Raw genomic sequence first — 19,238 nt, 5'->3', positions numbered from 1 at the left:
TTGTCATGAGGTCCCAATGAAGTACTATACACAAAGGGCTTTTCAGTCCTTAGCCCATGGTATTTATTTGTACATAAATATGATCTCGTAACAGAAGCGCAAATACAACTGTGTGATGAGAGGACTGTTTCTTGCTCTGTGCCACGTTGCGTGGATTTGCTACACACTCTCGAAGGGTCTTGTCCCTTTGCCCAAGCTCACCCCGGGCTTTGCGATCTGCTCCTGCAGTGCGGCGGGTGGGTCAGCCTCTGCCTCTTCCTTTCTCTCCTGCATGAAGGGCTTCAGCTCCAACCTCCTCTCTACCCTCCGCTTCCTAGATCTCTCAGATCTGAATCTTTTTTTGTCTCTCTGCCAAGCTTACTGTTAAAATTGGCCATTCAGCCCCAGCAAGGCGCTGGCTATCATGTTTCTGAAGCCCTGATCTGTGCCCCCTGCAAGGATGGGGGCTGGTTACCCCACTGCCGTGTGATGCTAATTCCTTGCAAAGCACACCGCGTCTGTGCTGAGTTTAATCCCCCAGCAATTTCGTGGAGTGATGGGGTGAGAACTTAGCGTTCTTCACGGGGGGCAGCAGTGTTCCCAAAGTGGGTGCCATGGAAACAGATGCCATTTTGTGGACACAGGAGTTTGGAAAACACCACAATGAGCAAAATGGCACAAGCTTTTCAGTCCTGTAACATTAACAGGCAGCGTGATTCTTCCAGACCTAGGTGCGGTGCTTCCCACGCTATTTTCCCCACTGGAGTCTTTTTTACTGGAATAATGCTCCACGGAACCCACTTTGGAAAACACTCCTAGCAGTGGCACAGGAAAGGTCTCGGGAATGAGGCAAGGTGAAGTGTAAAGGCAGGCACCACCACTTGCTAGCTGAGCGATCTCAGGCAAGTTTCTTAACCTCTCTGATCCTCAGTTTGCTCACCTATAAAATGGGGACGGTAACACAGCTATAAGGATTAAAAGAGAGAGTCAAGTGCTTAGCAGAGTACCTAACAATGAAGAACAGTCAGTACACTTTGGCTTTTATTGTTATTCTCTTAGAGGGAAAAAATGGCCCTCTGAAAGGTTACTGTTTCAGCACGACACGGCTAGTTAGTCACCAGGCAGCCCACCTCTCACTTCAAGGCTCCTCGCAATGCACAGAGCTCTTGTTCTCATTGGGGATCGAATCCCTTTGTTCTCCTCTCCTTCCCTTACCCCCCAACCACCCCGGCTTCTAATTCCCTTCCCTCCGGCAGATGGGGTTTTATGAGCCTCCAAAGTGAGTGCAAGGACCACAAAGTGTATTACCTTGTCACCACCCATCCCGGCAGTCCTGCCCAGCCCCTTCCCTGGGGTCCTAGTCATGACGCTGCTGTTTCCTCCTTTTCCAGCTCATAAACTCTGCAAGCCACAGTCCCTGTTTCCTCTGTCTTGTCCGCAGCACCGAGCACAGAAACACAGGGCCTCCTACACAGAACAGGTGCTTTATTAGGCGCCTGTAACCCAGTCAGGAGCCGAGCCGTCCTGCTCCGTCCCCCACCCCACGGCGCGGACAACAACTTGGCTTGCTGGTGGGGCTGGTTGTTTGGCATTTTATTCTTCCCTCCTTTGTCAAAGTCGATTTAGGAAGGACGATGCTCTCCAGCCTCAGGGACGGGAGCCCTGCTCCCAGGTTCTCACCCAGGCCTCCAGGAAAGCAGCGTGGGGCTCATTCCGTAGCCGGGTCAACTCCCCCACAGTCAGCTGCTAGGGCAGGGCCGGGGCTAAGGAGCTGGGCTCAGTTCATCCCCCCTTGGGGCCAAGAGCACCCATTCTCCACCCCTTCTTCCTTCGCCCTGCTCCCACAGCGGGCGCAGACTTCCCTGGACAAGTCAAGCCTCCTGACCTGAGCGCGGCTTCTGTCCCCTTTCAGCGGGCTCAGCCGGGGAGGTCCCTGCATCTCAGCTGGGCTAGGACTGAAGGCTTCAGACAGGGCCCGGAGGTTGGTGACCCCACATCCGCTCACAGGCGCTGTGGGACTTGACTCTTTCCTGACCATTAACATGGCAGAATTTCTGACTTTGGAGGACGGCAAAAGGGTCCATCAGAGATGATGGTGGCCTGGCAGTTTGCAGGCATGACTGGCCGTGCCCGCCCACCTTCCTTTCTAGAAATGGCTCTGCCTGCCCCCTGCAGCTCCCTAGGTGACCCTCTCCGGGGCGCCCGTCACATCCCAGCTTTCCCCCATCGTGACCCTTACTGCACTGTAGCGTGCTGCTTCTTGGCTTGGCACGGAGCCTCGCAGACTTCCGCAGATCCGCAGCTCACCTGGATGTTGTTAAAACGCAGGTTCTGGTTTAGAAAGGCAGAAGGTCCTGGATTCTGCCTTTCTGACAAGCTCTGGGGTGAGGCCGATGCCACCAGTCCATGGGTCACACTTGGAGGAGCGAAGATCAGTCGTTCTCCAGGTGGGCCGCACGGAGAGCACCTGCAGGCTACCCCTACCGCCCGCCCCCCCCACCCCGGGAGGCCAGCTGCCCCAGAATCCCTCAGCCGAGCCGGCCAAGTCTGATGGTTCTAGAGGCCCCGTGGGTTTGGACTGTGGTGTGGCTTCTTGGCTGGGGCTGACCCAGAACTGATTGGAGTCTGTGAGGGAGACACCTTTCCAAGGGGCCTTCTCTGCCCCTCTCTCTTTGCTTCAGGCTGCCGCTGCCTCCCCTTCTGGATCCTGATGCTCTCTGTCGAGGTGCGTTTGAACCTCAGAGTCCTTCTTAACACAGAGAAGACTGCCCCAGCAGAGTTCATGCCCCCGTTTCTCCTCAGGCTCTCGGGGAGATCTCAACTGCATTTTTCAGTTGTGCCGGCGGTACCTTGTTCTTCTAATGGGAACCCTTCGAGGGCAAGGAGAGTGTTGCTTCTCTTGTCTTCCGTGTGGATGGAGCACGTTGCTGCAGGTGAACGAGCGCTCCCAGAGAGGAAAGGGAGACCCCTGAAGTAGCCTGCGCAGGAAGCTGTGAATTCCTGAGGGGGAGAGAGGAAGCACCCCTTAGTGGCCTGTGGGTCTTTGTTCGTCCGGTTACCCAGACAGGGTTGACTTGAGTTTCCTCCCCCACATCTTGACCTCCTCAAAGCTGTGGCTGCTACGGTCAGCTCCCCGTCTCTCCTGCTTCCAGAGCCCGCTTCCTTGGCCGCAGGCCGCCCGGCAACCTCTGGGAAGATGAGTGGCTGCGGGAGGAAGGCCCTGACCCTGCTGAGCAGCGTCTTTGCCGTCTGTGGCCTGGGGCTCCTGGGCATCGCCGTCAGCACCGACTACTGGCTTTACCTAGAGGAGGGCGTGGTCCTGCCCCAGAACCAGAGCATGGAGATCAAGATGTCCCTGCACTCGGGCCTGTGGCGTGTCTGCTTCCTTGCAGGTAAGGGCACCCCAGAGTGGGACGGCCGTGCCCCAGAGAGAGGAGCAGCCCCTGCCTCCGCCCCAGGAAAACCTGCCCAAGAGCCCCCCCCTGGCCCCCACTCCTCCCACCGCTGGGAAGAGATGCCCACTGGGAGAGGGAAGTTCCCCAGGTACGGACTTCGTGAATTCCGGGTGGGGCTCCCTGCAGTGACCAGGGTCCTTTCCAAACTCAAGCCCTGAGTCACAGTGTCCACTGGAACAGGTCCTGTCATCCCCTGGGACCTGCGTCCCCAGCGCCTGACCTGAGAGATGAATGTAGCCACGTCTTCCCCACCCTCCCCCACACTCTGCCTCCCAGGCTGAACGGGCCTGGCCTCCCACAGGTCTGGGACTGCCCTTGGCGTGCCTCAGCTCGTGGAATTATCGATCCCAGTGCTTCCCCACAAAACTCTAAGGCAGAACTTATTTCTACTTCACAAATAAATGAAGACCCAGCAAGTCTCCCTGACTTGACGTCACAGGTCCACTGGTTTACAGAATGGGAAATGCCGGACAGTTTCCCTGTTCCAAGTCCGTGAAATGAGGAGAAAACCCAGATGCAGGTCCTTCCAAATCCACAGCTGGTTCGGGTTTTGCTCCCGCCTATCTGGGCCTCCCTCCAGCTCTCGAGGACTTCTCTAGAACCCTTGAGTTGCACTATTCTAAACACTTTGTCTTTATCCCTTTATCATGGCCCAGAACCAGCCTGTACAAGACGAACATCTCCATACCCTGAAGGACTAGTTGCCAGCCTCAGCTGGCTGGAACCCCCCCCCCCCCCCCGCCAGGGTGATCACTGAGCCTTTCTAGAAAGGCCCTGTCACCTTCCATGCACACAGGGCAGAGGGAACCTGTGATCCTCCCAGCTTTATAGTGGGGCTTTGGAGAATGAGGATGGGGATTGGTGCCTAGCGGTATTGGGCAGGGAGCACACCTCAAGGCCTGACCTCCTGGTGACTCGTTGGTCTATGTTGGAAATGACATCTGACCTTGACCTCACCTCCCATGGCCCTAAACTATGTGGCACCAGTCTCCACTTAAGTCTGAAGGAGAATTTGAAGTCACTAGGAACTGACTTCCGAAATGATTGACAAGGCTTTGGGGGGGTCTGGTCCATCAAAGCCCGTCATGCGCCGTCATCAGCTGAGTCTGCCCCAGAGCAACAAGATGGCCGTCAGATGTGTCCCTCAACCTCAAGTTTGCAGCGCAGACTGCGTTTCGTGTGACTCTTGGTGCTTGGGTCCACTTTCATGGGGGTGCTCCTCTAGGAAAGATGTGAAGTCAGGAGGCGCCCCTACCCCTACTGAAGGTCACTAGCCAGGGATGGGGTCCCCTGGGTTTAGATCCAGCCCAGGTGCAAACCCAGTCGGGCAGAGATTCCTCGGAGCATTTGGGAATACCATTTGAACGTATTAACTTAAAATCCACATTCAAGAATCATGTGGAAATGGAAATGATGCTTGTCTTCCCAGGGGAAGAGCGGGGACGCTGCTTCACCATAGAATACGTGATGCCCATGAACTCCCAGCTGACGTCGGAGTCTACCGTCAATGTTCTAAGTAGGTGTCTCAGACTTTCTGACCTGGCTCCCTGGCTAGACAGAGCAGAGCGGGTCAGAGGGAAGAAGCAAGGTTCCTGTGATTGCCCTCAGGTTCAAAACATGGCTAGAATAAGTCACAGAACTCAGAAAAACACTATACTTCTCATCACAGTTTTACTAGCAAGAGCTCAGATGAAGAGGCACATAGGGCCAGATCTGGGAGGGCCCTGAGGGTTGAGCCTCCATGTCTTCTCCCCATGGAATCAGGACGGTCGCCACCCTGACACATGGATGTGTTCATTAACCAGGAACCCCAGCCAGGCTTTGCTGCCGAGTTTTTAACTGGGTTTCATTACGGAGGCGTGATCGAGTGAGCCCATGACCAAACACAGTCTCCAGATCCCATCCTCTTCCCAGAGTCAGGCCTGGATCACATGGCTTGAAACCCCACCTTCTCATCACATGGTTGGTCTTTCCAGGCCCCGTCCTGAGTCAGTTGATTGGAAAAATCTCTGGTGTAGTCGAGGGGCCCACCATGAATATCGAGGACACTCTTCTCACTTGGGAAACTGCAGGGAGGACAAAGACAAGATACAATTATGCAGACCGTTCCCCAAGTAATTATAAGTTGAAGACAACAGAGGCCAGGAACTGTCTCTTATGACCCTCAGAGAGAGAGGCCTGTGTGCATGGCAAGGGTTCATGCCCCCAAGAGAGGAAGTGAGACACGTGACCAGCCCTTCTACGGCTGCCATATTGGATGCCCTGGAGGGAGCATTTTGCACTGGAAGAGAAGACAGAAGCATGTTGGCCCTTGAAGTCAGACCTCCCAGCCCTGCCTCAGGGACACAAGCCCTGCCAGTACTGAGAGATCCCTGGGCCACTCAAGAAGGGGAGGGAACCCAGAGAACTCATGCTGGCCAGGGAGATTGGGGGACCAGATAGCAGACACTGTCAGGAACACCTGGGAGGGGAGGTAAGTAGGTAAGGCCATGGGAGGCCAACGGTGTCCTCTTGTCCCCTTAATCAGAAATGATTCGCTCGGCCACACCGTTCCCCCTGGTCAGCCTCTTCTTCATGTTCATTGGGTTTATCCTGAGCAACATCGGACACATCCGTCCCCACAGGACAATACTCGCCTTTGTCTCCGGCATCTTTTTCATCCTCTCAGGTAAGTCGTACTGTTTTCTTCCGTGCACTCACAACTCCCGACGTTTGACTCCCCCGTGGCTCTGCTCTGGGAAGTGTGATCACAGCTGTGGCTCAGACCCTGGCACCAGGGTGGCTGAGTCAGAGCCTCGGGCAGAACTGGGTCAGTGAGGGGGACCTCTGATGACCTCAAGCCCATCCATGACCCCTGGAGGAGGAGAGACCTGCCAGGCTCACCTGGGGCAGAGCTGCGATTTCAACCTGGGGCTCTCTCCTCACTGCCCATAGTTGCCACCTCTGACTTCTTAGTTCCACCAATAATGAGCATTCTTATTTTTGAAGGGGCTATTTCTTCCTGATTTTGCAGGAAAGGTAGGTACAATCTGCCTTTGGAATCATGGCCCCTTCACTCCCAGACCTCAGCTGTCATCAGGAGACTCGTACTATCCACTTTCACTTTCCAGTCAATGTCCATACCCAGGTCCCTTAAACACGGATCTCTCTTCCTGGAGAGACACCAGCTTGTCTGTCTTGTCTTGTTTTTTCTTTTCTCTTTTCTTTTCTTTCCCCCCTTTTCTTTCTTTCTTTCTCCTCTTTCCTCTTTCTTTTTTCTTTCTTTCTACCAGGGCTTCTTATTCTGATTGCTGGCATCACTGCCCACAAAAGGTCAGCAGAGTGAGAGATATAAACAAGTAGACAGAAATATGAACACAGCAGGACAAGCCAGGACTGCTATGGGGGCTGAGAGCAGTGACTGAAACTCAGATCAAGGGTTGTTCAGGGATGACCACCAGAAGGGGAGCTGAAGGATGACTAAGAAATAGGTAAAGGAATGAGGTTGTGGGTGCATTTGGAAGGGGATCCTGGAAGAAAGGGGGCTAAAGCATTGGGGAGTTCATTGCTCATTATGGCGGGAGTGGAAGGTGGAATGTAGCAGGAGGGGAGACGGGAAGACATCTAATGATGCCTTATGGATTTTGGACATTGTGAGAAAGCTCAGAAGCATTTTGAGTTGAGGGATGACAATATGGTCATATTTGGGGATTTTAGAATGACCACTCTGGGGAATGGAGGGAAGGATGGGAGCAAGACAGGGGCAGGGAGAGCAGGTGTGGAGCTATTTCAATGCACAGGAAAGAGGGGATGATGGCCAGCATTATGGGGATGACAGGAGAGAGAAATGACAGGATTCAGGGTGACATTTGGAAATCAACTCAATGGGACAAGGACTAGGCTTTCACTAGAAGAGCCAAGGATGGTGCCAAGTTCTTGCTTGGGCAGTGGGTGGATGGCATATCCATGCTTGATCTAGAGAGCACAGGAGATGCAGCAAATTTGGGCCAAGTTCATGAGTTTAGTGTGGGAAATGCTGGGTTTTAGGTGTCCATGTAACATCTAGGAGGAGGAGTCCCAAAGGCTGCTAGGGGTCAGAGGTTCATGGAAGGGGCCTGAACCCAAAATAGAGATTAGGAGCTAACCACTTGGGGAGTAGGAGAGGGAACCATGGGTAAGGATGTGGTTACTCACAGGGAGTCCTCCAAGTGAGAAGGCAAGAGGATGTGGGAAAGAAAGGTAGGCTCTTTCTCTCCTTTAAGGTGACCTGTACATTTTCACGAGGACCTTTTGGAGATAGTACTTCAGACAAGGGAGGGCCTCAGGAGTAGATGTTCAGATGGAAGATGGGTAGGTGGATGGCTTGAATAATAGATGGATGGATGGGTAGATGGATGGATGGTTGGGGGAGTGGATGGATGGGTGGGTAGACGGATGGATGGATGGATGGATGGGTGGTTGGGTGGATGGATGGATGGATGGTGGATGGGTGGTTGGGTGGGTGAATGGATGGGTGGATGGATGGATGGATGGTGGAGGGATGGTTGGGTGGGTGGATGGATGGTTGGATGGATGGATGGATGGTGGAGGGATGGTTGGGTGGGTGGATGGATGGGTGGTGGAGGGATATTTGGGTGGATGGATGGATGGATGAGTAGACGGATGGATGGATGGATGGATGGATGGTGAGTGGGTGGATGGATAGAGGAAGAAAGAAAGCGAGGGAGGGAAGGGAGTAAAAGAGCTCTTGTCACCAGGTATTCTGATTGCCGTCTGACTCCCAAGACAGTTCAGGTTCCTTTTCTCAACATTTTCTTATCAGTATAGCCTCCTCCTTCCCTCCTTCCTTCCTCCTTTCCCCTCCCTTCCCTTCCCTTCCCTTCCTCCGTTCTTTCCTTCCCTTCTTTCTTTTTTCCCTTTCTTAACTTCTTTCTCCATCCTTTCTTCCCTTCATCCTGTCCATCTTTTTTTCAACCGACCCACCCCTCTTCCCCCCTCTCTTCCATCTATTAATCCGCTCATCCCCCTTCCGTCCATCAGTCCAACAAATATTTATTGGGCACCTGCAGGGTCCTCAACCTCTCTTCTGCATGGTGATATTTTCACCTAGTCCAAGACATACAGACCCAGGGGTTAAACTTTTCCTTTATCTTTCTATGAGCTTCACAAGAGTCAAGGCCCTATAGTAGCTTTGAGACCCCTGAGGCTTTTCCAGCAGAGGGCAACACGCTCAGAAGTCTCTGAATGAATGGGGTCATGGGAAGTTGTTTTAATAACAACAGAGAAGGTTCCCTTGAGCCAGCAGTGATTCCAGCCTGAGTTAAGGGCCAAGGAAGGCCCGAATCACATCTCCTTTCCTTTAATGTTCCTCCTTCAAGATGCCCTAGTTTAATCATGTGAGTGGAATTAAGCCTGAGAAGCTCAAAACAGAGTAATTAATTATGTCCTGATTCCGTGACAGTAACTAACCGAGGGTCCGGTGCCTGAGGCGGTCCCTTGCACAATGGAGCAGAAGTTTGTTCCCCACTGGCCTCTTGATTTATCGCTTGCCAAGATCTGGACAAACTCGCTTTTTACCCCTCCTGCCTCAGGATCTCATTGTGTCACTGCCGGCATTGGCAGGGCTGTGAAGATCATGGGCCACTGAGTCTCCACAAGGATGTTAGGGAGCTAGCGATTGGAGACCCTGGCTGCCTCTGTCAGGGGAGCCTGTCTTATTCCTCAGTTTAGCAAAAGCCACTTGCTGGCTCAGTGGATGCATCCTTAGCGCCCCTTAGCATCAGCTGGGAGCTTTGAGGATGGTAGTGTCAGGGCCCCCGCCCAGGCCAAGTGACCCAGAAGGTCCGGCGTGGGGCTCAGGCAAGTATATCAGACAGGGGATTCCCGTGGGCAGATGAGGTGAGAGCCGTGGACTTCCGTGGCTCAGAAGGTGGCCGGACAGGGGGCTTTCTTCCCCGCAGCTCTCTGCTTTCAGGGAGTAATGGTCCAAACAAGGTCTTTAGGAGGACAGTACCTGCTCTCCTTCAAGCCCCAAATGAGAGCCTTATTGCCTGAACCCCAAGGGGAGGTGGGTGCTCCATCAGCAAACCCCGGGGGGCATGCTCACCAAGCACCCCTTTGCCTTGTCACAGGCCTCTCTCTGGTGGTGGGCCTGGTGCTCTACATCTCCAGCATCAACGATGAGATGCTCAACAGGACCAAGGATGCAGAGACCTATTTCAACTACAAGTATGGCTGGTCGTTTGCCTTTGCAGCCATCTCTTTCCTTTTGACCGAGGTAAACCTCCCCACAGGCGCGGTGGCGGCAGGGCACTGCCCAGGGGGAGCAGGGTCCGGAGAAGCACCCCGGGCCCGTACCCCCCGCTGCTGCCCTTTTTCCTCCCCACAAGGTGTCACTCTCCCACCTTCCCAGGGTGGGGAGGGGGTGGTAGGAGGGGGACTCCTCCCGGGCACCCCTACTCTGTCCCCCCACCCCTGTCCACGTCCCCACCCCGCTCCAGCGGCTCTGGTGCCCCCCCCCACCCATGCAGACCCCAGCCCCAGCCGGAGAGCAAGGCCAGGCCCCCAGCAGTGAGCGCTCTGCCCCCTCCTCCCGGCAGAGCGCCGGAGTGATGTCCGTGTACCTGTTCATGAAGCGGTACACCGCCGAGGACATGTACCGGCCGCACCCCGGCTTCTACCGGCCTCGTCTGAGCAACTGCTCCGATTACTCAGGCCAGTTCCTACACCCGGACGCCTGGGTCCGCGGCCGCAGCCCCTCTGACATCTCCAGCGACGCCTCCCTGCAGATGAACAGCAGCTACCCAGCCCTGCTCAAGTGCCCCGACTACGACCAGATGTCCTCGTCCCCCTGCTGAGCCTCGCCGCCTCCCTCCCTGGACCGTGGACAGCCAGAGAGCCCTTGCCGTGCTCCCCTGATGGCCTGGCAGCCCCGGGGCCTTGGCTGACAGGCCCAGGCTGCCCCCACGCTTCGCTGTTGTCACGACCCACGTTGTCTCCACATCTTCCCCCCAGAGTAGCTCCAACTGACCCAGGCTGGGTGTCGGAGTCCGGAGCCAGCGGGCAAGCTGATTGGCCGAGAGCGTGGGTGTAGCCCCGCCTCCTGAGTGCCAATCACTCCCACTGCTCTCTCCTGTCCCGGGAGAGGCGGCCGTTCCAGCTGTGTAATTGTCCCTAAGCGCCCAACTTCATGGCCGCAGGCCAAGTTCCCTACACACACCCAGCGGGACTTGTATGCCTACCAACTAGCCTGGCCTTCCTGTTCATGATCTGGGCCATCAGGCCAAAAGGGGACTCAGGTCCAGCTGGTTCAGAATTGCCAAGCAGCGTTCCTTGTGAAATCCTTTATCTTTTTTCGTTACCCACCCCAGTCCTCACAGCACACCTTTCTGTGCTCTCCATCTCCTCCTCTGCCCGATAGGCTCTGAATCTTCCCTCCTTTCTTTCCACCAGGACTCAGCTGCCTGGGGCCTTGGTCCCTAAGGGCCTAAGAGTGGGTCTGAGGCCACTCTGACAAGTCACAAAGAGGTGTTAATGGCTGATGATGTCTTAATATGTATGGCCCCTATAACATACTTAACAGGGGTCCTTAATGCCTTAACCCGAGAAGTGACTCTGACAAGGAGAACGTCAAACTATGGGAGAACGTCAGACTATGGCTGGTCCCTGTTAGTATTATCAGGCACTGTTAGTATTATGAGCCCCTAGGGATACTGTCCCTGCTCACATGGGCAGTATTTCCGGTCCAAGGCCCTAAACTCTGACCATGTGGATACACATCTATACCACGTAAGTAGAAGGCAGCTTTTAAAGAGGCTGCCTGGGATTTGGAGCTAGATTTGCCGACACTTGGTGCATTTTGAGTCAAAAAAAGCCAGCCTTGGAAAGATCCAGCTGCTCTCCTGTGGTGCCCATGAATATATGGGGGTTGTCATTTAATCCTAACACAGGGCACTATCCGCTTCCCGGACTGGGGACATATGGAGGCAGCCACATCCTTCCAGAAGGTGAGGCAGAGTGATGCCCATTTTCCTAGTAGCAAACTTGAGCTGGGAGGTACCAAGCACCTTGCATGAAGTCCACAGGGGCCAGGGGTGGAGGGATCAGTGGAAGGCCCAGGGAACCCCCTCACCCCGCCCCAGTTCTCCAGGCATCCTCTCAGTGTGTGCATTTCTGGTGTTGAGGTTGTGAGTAGCAAAACAAGGTCGGACTTTCACAGTGTGGGAGACCAGAAGTCCAAGATCAGGATGGCAGCAGATTGGCTCTCTTCTGATACCTCTCCTTGGCTTGCAGATGGCGGCTGTCTTCTCAACATGTCTTCCCGGTCTTTTCTGTGCTTGTGTGCCCACCCCTGGTGTCCACATTCCCTCTCAGCAGGACACCAGTGAGATTGAATTAGAGCCTGTCCTCAGAGACTCATTTGACCTTCATCCCCTGTTTAAAGGCCCTGTCTCCAAACATGGTCACATTCCCAAGTTCTGGAGAAGAGGGGCTCAACATAGAACTTGGGGGTGGGGGGACAGGCATGCAACTAGCAGGTATAGGCAGGTCACTTTGTAGTTGGACTGTTCCACTTGCTCACAGCACAGTAGAGGGGAAGATTCGAGAAGACAATTGCGGTCCCCGTTCAGCCACCATCTGAACATGGATCCTTGGGCAACCCGGTCTGCTCTGAGGGGCTTGGTCCAAATGAACCCCAACCACCCTCTTCTACACACCTGCCCCCAACTCCAGTGATCCAGTTTGCGTAGAAAGCTCCAGATTGCCATCCAATGTGACTTTTCGAGCCTTGCCTGGAAACTGAGAGCGACCGTAAACCCAGACGGAAACTGCGTTCTCCTCTGCAGGAAAAGAATCAGGTAGTGTACGTGCAGACCAGTGGGCAGCATTTCCAAACTGGACGGTTGTTTAGATGTGCTTTTCTCCCATTTTGGTCAATGTAACTACCCTCCTAAAATGTACTTTTCTGTCCCTTAGGCTCCCTTTCTCTGTCACTGTGCCAGGCTTGTGTGTGCACATGGAAAAAATAGAACCCACTCGAGAACATGAGCTGATTGTTGACTATGATGTCATTAGGATGAGCCTTGATTGGCCTGGAGCCTGCGCTGCTAAGTCAAGCACCTCGTGCCTCGGGAAGGTGTAGTTGATGCTTATCTTAGGGTCAGGTTCTGGGTCATTGTACTCCCTCACAAGGGATGGGGGATAGATGAATCATAGCACAACTATTACAGTTTCCTTTCCGTCTCTTTGTTGGTCTCAGAACCGGGGGGCCTATTTGCAGCATCTCTCCACAATCAAAGGCTTTAATCAAATATTAAAGTGTATAAACTCGGAAATTATAATTAGGGCCCTTTCCCAATGCACTTGCTGATTTCCTCAAGCACTTGAAGAAAACACACTGAGATTTTTTTCTCACCTTCAAAAACTTGGAGAGGGAGGGTAACACACTGAAGTCTGATATATTCTGGAATAAAAGCGCTCAACCAGTGGTCATGCAGGAACAATTCCGAAACTGCCAGTTCCCTGCCCCGTGGAACTCCCCAGCCTCCTTCTGTCTGCCCCACCAGATGACCTTCAGAGGAATGGTCTGTTACCAGGGCTGTGGACGGAGTCGATGGGAAGGCACTGGGGACAAATCCATAAATGTCACGGGCTTCTCAGCCCCCTCCTTCATGTTTGGGTAACTCTCCTTTCCTGAACAAAAGCCATAGAGTAGAGTTCTCCAGAGAAATGGAACCAATGGGATATACATGGGGAGGTTTATTTTAAAGAATTGGTGTCCATGGTGGTGGAGGCTGAGCAAATGCAAAGTCAGATGGAGGAGGCCAGCAGCCCGCAGACTCAGGTGGGAGTTGCAGTGTGAGTCTGAAGGCAGTCTGGTGGTGTGTTCTTGCTTCTTCTTGCTCAGGATGGGTCCGTCTTTTTTCTAGTTAAGACTTCAACTGATTGGACGAGGCCCAGCATGTTCTAAAGAGTGATCTGCATTACTCAAAGTCCACTCGTTCAATGTCAATCTCATCCAAAGCCCACCTTCACAGAAACTGCCAGAATAATATCTGGGCCCCATGGCCCAGCTGAGCTGACACAGTGAATTAACCATCCCAAGTGGATAAAGGGCAGAGGAGAGCAGGGGAAATGGCATTGCATCTTAAGAACTGCAAGGCAGGTTGGGGGATGTGGGGGTGGAGGGAGTCAGCCCAGCCAGGCCCCGGCTCTTTCCCTTGGCAGGCGGCCCCTCCAGCTGAGCCCATCTTTCTGACGAGTGCACAGAGCTGGTTGGCAGTCCCCCCAGTCTTGACCGGTATCCCACACTCCGTGAATACGTGCCTGCATGCGAATACAGCTCAGGAGAGGTTGATTAGCCTCTGGAACACGAATGCTCCAGCTTCTGAGTGGGTCCAGGTAAAAGGATTCCACTGAATGTGCCAGACATGCCAGGCCCCAGCAGGCACCGCAGGTGTGAGCTCGGCCATGACAGCAAGCCTTGGTGGCTGCCGTGGGCCGTCCTAACACTTCCCACAGGCGGGGGAGGGTCGTGAGCCGTAGTTGGGCCATAGCCCCTCAGGACCTAGGACCGGCGCAGAACTCTGGTCTCTGGATTCCCACCTACAACAGCGCTGGGATCCTAGACCTCTGTTCTAGGACCTTGGACAGGTCTCACCCTCCCAGGGCCTGCCTTGACTTTCTGGTGTGTACTAAAGTCTAATCTCGCTGTCCACTTCTGAGCGAAAGTTTTCTGCTGGGGGAGCATGTCCTTGGGTATCTGCACACACAGAGGCCTCTGTTCTGCTGGTTCCAGGGAGGCAGTGGGACTGAGTACCCTGCCGGGCACTGCTCCACCTTCTGTGCCTGGTCAGCAGCATGGGAACGTGTGTTTTTCATTCATATAATGGTGGGGAGAGGGTGTAAAATCATTTCAGGCTCTGTCTGCAGGCTCTGTCTCCAGCTCAAAAGGCTGTAAGATTTTTTAAAATATATTTTTTAAGATTTTATTTATTTATTTGACAGAGAGCAAGAGAGAGGGAGAGAGGGAACACAAGCAGGGGGAATGGGAGAGAGAGAAGTGGACTCCCTGCTGAGCAGGGAGCCAGATGTGAGACTTGATCCCAGGATCCTGGGATCATGATCTGAGCCAAAGGCAGACGCTTAATGACTGAGCCACCCAGGCTCCCCAAAAGACTAAGTTTTATAGGCAAAACCCAACCGAGCTCAAATGATGGAATCCCCTGGCCTCTGCCTTCTGCTGGGGACACCTAGATGACACCCCAAGGAGTGCAGAATTTATATTAGAGAGTGGATTTTGGGGGAACCCTAAAGAAGAACAAGATTGTGTGTAATGTAGTGCACATGGCAGGACCCAGAGTAGCAGAAGGAGGAGGGGACAGAGATTTCAGAGACAGAACTCGGCTGCTCCCTTCCTTCCTCTTAGCTGTAGGGGACAAGAGGCAGGGGACCTTCTCAAACCAATGTCTGCTCCCCCTGGACAGCACTTTGGGAGGTGAGGCCCTATTGAGCCAACTCCAGGGGTTCAAGAGCAAGTTCAAGGTCAAGGGGCACGACTTTCATGCAAAAGGAAAAGCAAGAAAGACCCTTCCCAGGTGAAAGACACCCAAAATGTAATTGTGTCTATCAAGAGATGAAAGTTTCCAGGTGGGAGTTGGGTGAGGGAAGGGAACTGACAGTTCCCTGGAAGATCTCATCCTAGAAATGGTGTCAGAAGTTCAGCTGTGGCCTTGATTAGCAGACGAGGTGGTGGCTGGTTACCCCAGTGGGCTGAGGGTTCAGGGATAGGACATGTAGCTTCCTTTGTTGAGTCCCAAGCCATCCTTCCAAAGGCCAGAAGAAGGATCTCGAAGCTGAACTTCGAGCCTCCAGCTACTCCCTCTGGGCAAGCCAGTGGCACATTTCGGGCCTCAGTTTCTCCACCCACAAGATGGACAGCCCCCTCAGTCTCTATTCTCTGGAAAGGAGTGAGCCTGAGTGAGAATACAGATGAGAGTCCTGGTGGTGCCCAGCGGAGCAGATGTGCTGGCTCGGGGGCTGAGCCTCAGAAGCAACATCTCTATGGCCCCAAGCTGAGCTAATTGTCATGTCACCCCAGCCCTGCCCCTCTCCAGTCCCTCACCATGCACTTAGCCTAGGGCTAGGGCTTTCTTCCCACCTCTCTTGCTCTCTCCTCACCAGCAAGAAGCAGTTTGGGGAAGCATATCTGAAAACTCCCATTGCTCACTGACTTTGGCCTTGAGACCCCCCTTTTCAAAGCTGGTGGAGATTGGATCCTGGCTTATGCAGCGCAACAAATAAGACATTTCAACAACTAGTAACAATCAGATTCAAACTTCTTTAAACAATAGAAATATTTCTTATCTTCCCATCAGGGAAGGACTGGAGTGGGTGCGGGTTCAAGGACTGGCTAATTCAGGGCTCAATGATGCCATCAAGAACCCAAGTTCTTTCCATCTCTTGGTTTTGCTGTCTTCGGGGTTGACTTTATCCTCAGGTCAGTATCAAGATGGTGGCAGCAGTCCCAAGGGTCATATCAAGATGCAACAATATCAGAAGGAAGAGAAGGACTATCTCTTCTTCTGTGGCTTTCTTAGGAAAAAAGACCCCTAAGAATCTACCTCTGGGATCACGTGCCCAGTCCTGAACCACCACCTGGCAAGGGGAAGGGGTGCCCACATGCTCCAGTCATCTGTTGATATATCACAAATCAGCCCAAACCTGAATATCTTAGTCACAATGACATCATTATTACGTCTGATAATTTGGGGGTTTGAGTGGGCTCAACGAGATGATCCTCACTCAGGATCTCCCAGGGGTTGGAGTCTGTGACTATCATCTCCAAGGCTTCTTTGCTCACTTGTCTGGCAATCAGGTCCACTTGGGACCTCAGCCAAGCCATTGGCTGGACACCTCCATACAGTCTCTTCATAACAACAGGTCTTCCTTAGAGCTGGGAGCTAAGATTGAACATCCCAAGACACAAGCAGTCTTACCTTTCTTTGAAGTAGCCTCAGCTGTCACCTGGTATCACTTCCATCATAATCACCAGATCATGAAAGGACAAAGAACATAGATCCTGCCAGTCTGAGATGGGAAGAGTGTCAAAGTCCCATTGTGAAGATAGGGTCATGAGCAAGAGATCTGTTGGGGCAACCATCTTTGGAAAACACAATCTGTGATACCACGATTGTCTCTGACTGTTGTTCTCCCAGAACAGAGATCCTGATTTTGTTCTGAGCTGGGCACTGAGACTCTGTTTCTCTGACAGTTTCCAGGTGATGTCAAAACTGTGCCATGCTTCGGGCTCTCGGTACTGACTTCCGGGCACATGAACTTATTAAAACTCCCTAGGTAGTTCTAGAGTGAAAGCAGGGTTGATAACCACTGGTTGGATCTACCAGGATTTTCCCTTCAAACTGAGGATAAAGCCCTTCTCTTGAATCTGGTCGGGGAGTACTGCTTCCCAAACAAAATACAGGAAAAGAAGAAGAGATGGTCCTCGGTGGGCAACCAAGCAGGGCCCAGGCATCATCCTTGTTCCCTCCCAAACCAAGAGGCCCTGCCTCTTTAAATAAGGCTGTACCGTGGGCAAGATGTCAAGTCCATGGGCTCATGCCCAGCCTCTCTGCCCCTGGGCCCTTTCTCCGTTGAGCTGGTATTCATTGGGATGCAGGAAGGGCCTGCCCTTGAGAAAAAGAACAACAGCACTCAGCATTCTGGAGCCAGTGTGCTCTCTGCCCCACTCTCAGGGCCAAGGGATGGACTTCTGGCCCTGAGTATGCCTGATAGATGCTCAGAAATGACCTTAAAGTCTCAGGGCTCCAATGCAGAGTTTAAACTAATCTTCATCACTGGCTTTTGAATAATTCATTTTACACTGAGCAATCATAAAAAGAGCAAGGCCTGAGGGCTTTGGAGGTTTCTGATCAGGCAGTGAAGAGACCATGTATCACAGTCTTCTCAGCAGAACGGACTTAGGTCAATTGTTGTATTAAACCCATCCACACCCACACATCCACCTCCTCCTCCACCCATACCAGATACAATGGAATTCCTGCAAAAATACCAAGGAGTCTATTTTTAAAAAGACAACAGCTATGTATTTAAAATGTAAAGTCCTCCTCAGATGATTTTTCTTAACAACATGACAAAGAGACTAAGTGAAAGGAAGCCTACAAGAGGCTCCAGGTGAGTACCCCATATTAAATCCAAAGCTGGTCTCGGTGCCCTAGATGATCAAGGCTGGATGGGGTCCTACAAGGTCCATCGCAGGTTTGGGGAAAGTGGATTCACCATCTTGAATTATGACACAGTGTGTTTCTTGTGAATAGCAGTCCAAGACACTATGACTTCCACCGAGGATGACTATGTCATCCCCAGACATCACCATCAACGGTGAAGCATCCGGAGTGCCTGGCACGTCCTAGGTGTTTTTGAGAACATTACTTCACTTGGTCCTCTTGATCTTGTACGTGGAAGAACACAGGGCCTTATAGAGGGTCAGGGGTAGGCTCACAACCACAAGATCATAATAAGGGCCATGCTCTGCAAGTGAGGTTTTCAAACGGTTGGTGTCTGCAGTTTTTATGCCCAGCATGGCCGCAGCACCCACCTCCTTAATCAGATAAAAGTCCACCGTCCCATTCAAAGATGGATGAGAAGAAAGAGTCTCAGTAAGTGGGAAAGAATGGTGAGGTGTCGTTCTCCTGAAGGCTCTCTGTTTGCTAATCCCATCTCTACTCATGATGCCCACCCATGCAGGAAAATCTCACCACGTCTTCCTTTACCCTCACACCACTGATGACACCGGGTGTGTGTGGTTTCCCCACACCAGGCAATTCTTCCTCACACCACGCTGTGTGTCCTACAGTTCAGTTCAACACTGAAACTCACCAGAGTTAGCACAGCCCCACAGGTTAAGGACTTAATCCCATGAGACCGACCCCCTCTTCCAGTGCTAACCACAGGATGGTCTCCGGGTTACCTGCAGCTTCTGTCCAACTCGGCTCAAATTGGAGGTTCTTACAACTTCCCTTCTTGGATCCCATCACTTGCTAGAGCAGCTCACAGAGGTCAGGGAAACACACTTACCAGTTTATTATATAATAAAGTTTATGATAAGGATACAGATGAGCCAGATGAAGAGGTACAGGGGGTGAGGTCCGAAAGTGTCCTGAAGGCAGGAACTTCTCTATCCCTGTGGAATGGGAGTATGACCCTCCTCTGGGCACATGTGTGTGTTCACCAACATGGATTTTTATGGAGTCTTCATCATGTAGGCATGATCAATCATTAGCCCAATTTCCAGCCCCTTTCCCCTTCCTGAAGGATAGGGGGTAGGGCTGCGAGTTCGATCTAATCATACCTCGATCTTCCTGGTGACCAGCCCTCCTCTTGAAGCTATCCAGGAGCCCACCCAGAGTTGCCTCTTGAGAACAAAAGAGTCTCTCATCACCACTGAAATTCCAAAGGATTTAGGAGCTCTGTTCCAGGAACCAGAGCAGGGACCAACATGTGGATTTTTCTACTATTTCACATGACCCATGTTGGAAATGGTTGCACAACTCCAGATTCTCCTGCATACTAACCCCTCACTGCACTCTCCCTGCTTGCCAGCTCCTGGAGGAGGGCTCACAGTGCGTGCTTGGTCTGACCCTTGAGAGTATGACCAGGGTCATCTGGCACATCCAACAACCAGATCCATGAAGGGCTGGGGAGTCAGGCTCAGATCCTGGACACAAGTTTTGGGTGGACTCCAGCCTCCAGGTCCCCTTTTCCAGGCTGAATCCCAGGACACTATGAAACATAGAGCCAGTATAA

At 52.7% G+C, this 19,238-nt stretch overlaps 1 protein-coding gene across 2 annotated transcripts in view; it reads left to right on the top strand.

Annotated features, from left to right (window-relative positions):
* The window catches only part of CACNG5 (calcium voltage-gated channel auxiliary subunit gamma 5), a 40,554-nt gene extending 28,098 nt beyond the window's left edge, over positions 1–12,456 (top strand). For both annotated transcript variants that reach the window (XM_045983883.1, XM_045983882.1), the window contains 5 exons: positions 3,132–3,371; positions 4,864–4,950; positions 5,962–6,102; positions 9,545–9,690; positions 10,013–12,456. In XM_045983883.1, coding sequence (XP_045839839.1) covers positions 3,176–3,371; positions 4,864–4,950; positions 5,962–6,102; positions 9,545–9,690; positions 10,013–10,270 — 828 coding nt within the window. In that variant the 5' untranslated portion in view covers positions 3,132–3,175 and the 3' untranslated portion in view covers positions 10,271–12,456. The remainder of the gene's footprint in view (positions 1–3,131; positions 3,372–4,863; positions 4,951–5,961; positions 6,103–9,544; positions 9,691–10,012) is intronic.
* The last annotated feature ends 6,782 nt before the right edge of the window (positions 12,457–19,238 follow it).

The sequence above is a fragment of the Meles meles genome, chromosome 18, assembly GCF_922984935.1.
Source record: "Meles meles chromosome 18, mMelMel3.1 paternal haplotype, whole genome shotgun sequence".
Classification (NCBI taxonomy): Eukaryota; Metazoa; Chordata; class Mammalia; order Carnivora; family Mustelidae; genus Meles; species Meles meles.
The sequence above is the reverse complement of the archived record's forward strand: the minus strand, read 5'-3'. Positions and strand labels throughout refer to the sequence as shown.